Genomic DNA, 5,000 nt, shown 5'->3' on the forward strand with positions numbered 1-5,000 from the left:
TATAATTGTGCCACATTTAATAATTGAAGTTTCTCTTATTAATGTATGAGAAAGAGCCAAAATCTACGTCAAAAACGAGACTCTTATTAAAATTGAATTTGAGACTAGTAATGCATCTTTTGAACGTGTTGGTGACGACTTTATCAATATTTGGTGGCTCCTAAAAGAGCCGTTTTTTGTCTTCTTGTGAGCTTCCTTAAGCCTTTGCCTTCTTCTCGGTTTTCTTGGGCAGAAGGACAGCTTGAATGTTTGGCAGCACACCTCCCTGCGCGATGGTGACACCAGCAAGTAGTTTATTCAACTCCTCGTCATTGCGGACAGCGAGCTGAAGGTGACGGGGAATGATTCTGGTTTTCTTGTTGTCGCGAGCAGCGTTGCCCGCCAGTTCGAGGATCTCGGCGCTGAGATATTCGAGCACAGCGGCCAGGTACACTGGAGCTCCGGCGCCAACTCGTTCAGCGTAGTTTCCTTTGCGGAGAAGTCGATGGATACGACCGACAGGGAACTGAAGTCCCGCTCGGGATGAGCGGCTCTTGGATTTGGTGCCCTTTGCTTTTCCTTTACCGCGACCAGACATTTTTCTGTTAGCTTCGAGTTTACGAGCAGTCGAACACTTTGCGAAATAAATATCGATAGGTAACAACGGGGAAATTTATACGCAAGACAATACTTCGGTCGGATCGAAACGCACCAATCAACTTTTCATATCACATGTGCTTTTGTTTGAAAACGGAACTTTGTTGACCTTTGGCCAACCCTAAGTTGTGAACCAATAAAAATCGACGATTTCGATCCTTACGTTAATTGATCCTACTATATTTTGTTATAAATAGCAAGTCATTCGTATAGCGTTATCATTCGATTGAAGTTGAACCCTACAGAGCGGAAATGGCACCAAAAGTTGCAGGAAAGAAAGGTGAGGAGAAAGCTGGTAAGGCTAAGGCCGCCACTGGTGACAAGAAAAGGCGAAAGACGAGAAAGGAAAGCTACGCAATCTACATCTACAAGGTGTTGAAACAAGTTCACCCTGACACTGGTATCTCCAGCAAAGCCATGGGCATCATGAACTCGTTCGTCAACGACATCTTCGAGCGCATCGCTGGCGAAGCTTCCCGCCTGGCTCACTACAACAAGAAGTCAACTATCAGCTCTCGCGAGATCCAGACCGCCATCAGGCTGCTTTTGCCCGGTGAACTTGCGAAACACGCTGTTAGTGAAGGAACCAAAGCTGTCACCAAGTACACAAGCAGCAAGTAAACTCACCAAGTTTACCCCCCATCAACCCCTGAATCCTTTTTCACGCTGAAAGAAAATCGTTTCCCGGCCGTTAAATTTCTAAGACGAGAACAACCGTTAGCACGCTTTCTTAAAACACTATACTTGCAGAACATAATTCGTGATCTCTCAAATTCCAAGCTCTGCGCATATCAAAGTTGATGTCATATGATACGCAACGGTGTAAGTGCATCTGCCTCGCAATGTATTTTAAAACAACTTAAATATAAATCCCACCCCTTTTTCTAAGGCGGGGATACCGATTTGGTTCAAGCCAACAAGTGAACGTAGACCGTATTCAGAGGAAAGATTTCAAGCATTCTGTCAGACGCTTCGGTGCGGTGGCAACTAGACTTTTGTAGCCTTGATAAAGTGTAGCTCCTTGATCAAAAACCTTTATGCTTTTATTGAAAACGTACGGCACGTTTCAGCTCGATAGCGATAGCGGAAAACGGCCCTGGAAGGGAAAATTGAACCAGCAGATTATCTCCCCGAAACCCCCTCCCTTATTAAGAGAGTTTTGCTTTGTGTATCGAACAGATAACTAAGTTCCAGATTTAAAAATCGCCCAAATTGTAAAAAATGTAAATAGACTTTACTGATTAGAGTGTAATGTGAAGTGCTAGGTTTCTACCCCATATGAACCATGTGAGCGTTAGCCCTACTAGTGGAAATGGGCCCACACAAGGACAGAAAAACTCTGACGAGGGTGGGAATTGAACCCACAACCCTCGGGTTAGGTCACCGCTGCTCCACCGACTGAGCTACAAGGTCAGACGGGAGCAAGCCGTGGGAACAGAAGATGTTAAGCTCGCGGTAGTTTGTTTATAGCGAGATTACACTAAGTTATCAATCTTGTTCACCGTCACTTCATCTGAAGAATATAAAAACTTACATTTCAAAAGAAACATGGCACAGAAGCGACCAGTTGCACTTACGTTATTAGACGCACGCGCAATTCGATACAAGGAGCTGAGCTCCCAACGCTTGACAGCTCTGTCGGTAAAACAAGGGCAGCGCAATCGCGTGGTCATGGGTTCGAATCCCGTCTGAGAGCTTGGGTTTTTTCGGGCTTAGTCCTTTGCCACTGCCGAAATTGCTCAGCCGCGCACCGGTGGCTCGGTTGAGCACCGGACTGTCACGCGGGAAGTCGTGAGTTCAACTCCGGCCGGACCAACACTCAGGGTCTTAAAATAACTGAGGAGAAAGACTTCAGTGCTGCATTTGTAACAACTACATCTGCAAACGGTTAGACTTTTCTAGTCTTCTCGGATAAGGACGATAAGCCGGAGGTCCCGTCTCACAACCCTTCAATGTTCATAATCCTGTTTGACGTAAAAAGGACCCACACACTTGTCTTTAAGAGTAGGGCATGTAGTTCCCGATGTTGTGGTCTGTCTTCTGTTGGGTATCATCGTTGGGAGGGTAAAAAAGGGGCCACAGTAATTGCCGCATGTTGTGGCGCTCTGCCAGCTTCACTGGCAAAGTTAATAAAAAATAAATAAAAAGTACAATAAAAACTAACTGCGATGATCCTCCCAGCTTTTAAATTTTATTCTATTACGCAGTACAAATAGACTAAAGACCACTATACGTGTAATTTAAACTGAAGCAGAATTGAATTCAACCAAAGCGAAGGTAATAATAAACAGAAAATTAAATTCCTTAAAACCCTCTGTTGCCAGTTACAGTTGTGTCAGAAAGGAATTAAAACTAAACATGGTTTTCCGCCTTAGAAAAATCCACAGTTAATTGGACAGCCTTCCTAGTAACGGATGGAGCTACTAAGTAAATTTTAAGGAAATGCTTACATTTGAAATAACACACAAACAGCGGTGACAAACATCCGACATAAACGCATACTTGAAATTATCTTTTACTTGACGTTTCGTATGCTTCTGCATGCATCTTCAGAAGTGACGGTTAATACAAAATTGGAGTTTAAATATACAGGATCACTAACTTATTAACTATTAAGTAATTTGTCTCCTCTTTTGTTGCTTAACAGTTAATAGTTAGTAAGTTAGTGATCCTGTATATTTAAACTCCAATTGCAGAAGAATACGAAACGTCAGGTAAAAGATAATTTCAAGTATGTGTTTACATTTGAAGTGGGGGTTCTAGAGAAAAGAAAGAAACGATCCTCGCACTTATCTGTTCCTGCTAGCTGAGGTCTCTCTTTTATTTTTGCGTTGTACGGAAAAAGAGGCAGTTGCCATGCGTCGAAACTCGCTTTGATCCAACCGCCGCCCACAACGTTGGACTGCACTGTTCAAACCTCTGTGTATCGTGCATTCCTTTACAGTAATAGCCCAATTTCGATATATTAAAATTCAGTCTAAAACAAAAGACATCATCTCGAGGCTCTGGGGAATAAATATAAGGATTTGTATGAGTTTATTCCCCAGAGCCTCGAGGTGATGCCTTTTGTTTTGGACTGAATTTTGATATATCGAAATTGGTCTATTCCGCTGTTATTAAGTTAGCCCACTTAACATGAAGTATCACGTGACGGTTCGGTTGCTGAGTAACCGCCGCGCATGCTCAACACAGTAAGTTTCGACCCATGGCAGAAGTCTTTTTTTCCTGTGTTCGTCAGCCCAGCGGATGCACAGGAAAAGAGAACTCTTGTAGGAGGGAACCGTATCTGGACAAATTAAGCAATTGTCTCTAATTATAAACACCTGAAAAATTCAGGTGGCTCTAACGGGATTCGAACCCATGACCCCCCTGCGATGCCGGTGCAATGATTTACCAACAGTTGGACAAATTTATTAATCAGACGAGGATAGTGTGATGGTCAAGCTTTTACCATTCTCTTATAGCTCAGTGGTGGGCCTTCAGAAGGTCGTCGGCTCGACTCCTGCAACTGAATGACTTTTTGCGGGAATCCTAGTAGAATAGATAAGTTGCGGGAATCCTAGTAGAATAGATAAGTTAATGCAAGACCTCGATGAATTAATCAAGTTGATTGGCCTTGTGCTCGAGACTGCAATGGTTCAGTGAAGTCCGGCTTACGAACTGGAAATCGGGGAGGTCGTAGGTACGACTTCTGCAATGAAACACTCGGTTTTTTACCCGATATCCACGTGTTTTCTTAGTACCAATTAAATGTACATATTTGAACTGCGGGTTATGGATGAAGGCGTTCGTTGTAACTATCCGGACGACTTCACGCTCTTGAGTGCATCATGGGTAACCAATGCAAGATGGAGAGAAATTTAAAGGTTTTTTACATGTGGAAGTTCAAAACGATGAAAAGTATTCATGATGTGCAATTTTGGGTTTTTTACCTTCCAAGACAGAAGATGTGCCCTCACAGGTGCGGCAGAATAAAGTTGGAGAGAATGGCTATTGTATAAATTTATTTCCTGTAATACCAAAGGCACAAAATTACAGAGACTGTCTGTTAAATTGTCCAGGTAAGTACGAGGATCACTTCTCCCTTTCATCTATTTCTTCATTCATTGATTTAACAGGATCAACATTTCAGTCCTTTTCTACAGTCAAAAGGCCAAATACTCTGTGCAAAAGACGGAAGCCGCAAAACGATGAATGGTAAAAAAGATATACAAGTGATGTCCTCCCATGGGTTTGGGTGAAGAAGAGAACATGGATGATTTGAACTGGGGAAAGGCGGAACAATGTCAAAATATTTTAGGAAACAAGGGAACAAAACAATTTTACGGATCAAAAAGCTGGCAACAAGTTTACATACATACTCA

The 5,000-nt window shown here is 42.8% G+C and overlaps 3 protein-coding genes across 3 annotated transcripts in view; 2 read left to right on the plus strand and 1 right to left on the minus strand.

Annotated features, from left to right (window-relative positions):
• LOC137992466 (uncharacterized) overlaps positions 1–5,000 on the plus strand; it is a 77,189-nt gene that overhangs the window by 55,318 nt on the left and 16,871 nt on the right. The window lies entirely within an intron of this gene.
• Positions 1–5,000, minus strand: part of LOC137992463 (histone H3) — a 12,044-nt gene that overhangs the window by 3,772 nt on the left and 3,272 nt on the right. The gene's annotated exons all lie outside the window — the stretch shown is intronic.
• LOC137992470 (histone H2B, gonadal-like) lies at positions 841–1,270 on the plus strand. Its single transcript, XM_068837820.1, has one exon. It carries the CDS (start codon positions 889–891, stop codon positions 1,255–1,257), a length of 369 nt encoding a protein of 122 aa, XP_068693921.1. The 5' UTR covers positions 841–888; the 3' UTR covers positions 1,258–1,270.

The sequence above is a fragment of the Montipora foliosa genome, chromosome 2 (genome assembly GCF_036669935.1).
Source record: "Montipora foliosa isolate CH-2021 chromosome 2, ASM3666993v2, whole genome shotgun sequence".
Lineage (NCBI taxonomy): Eukaryota > Metazoa > Cnidaria > Anthozoa > Scleractinia > Acroporidae > Montipora > Montipora foliosa.

Bases quoted from the DNA above. Each gene is read 5' to 3' on its own strand.
- LOC137992470 (XM_068837820.1), top strand. From the start codon at position 889: ATGGCACCAAAAGTTGCAGGAAAGAAAGGTGAGGAGAAAGCTGGTAAG.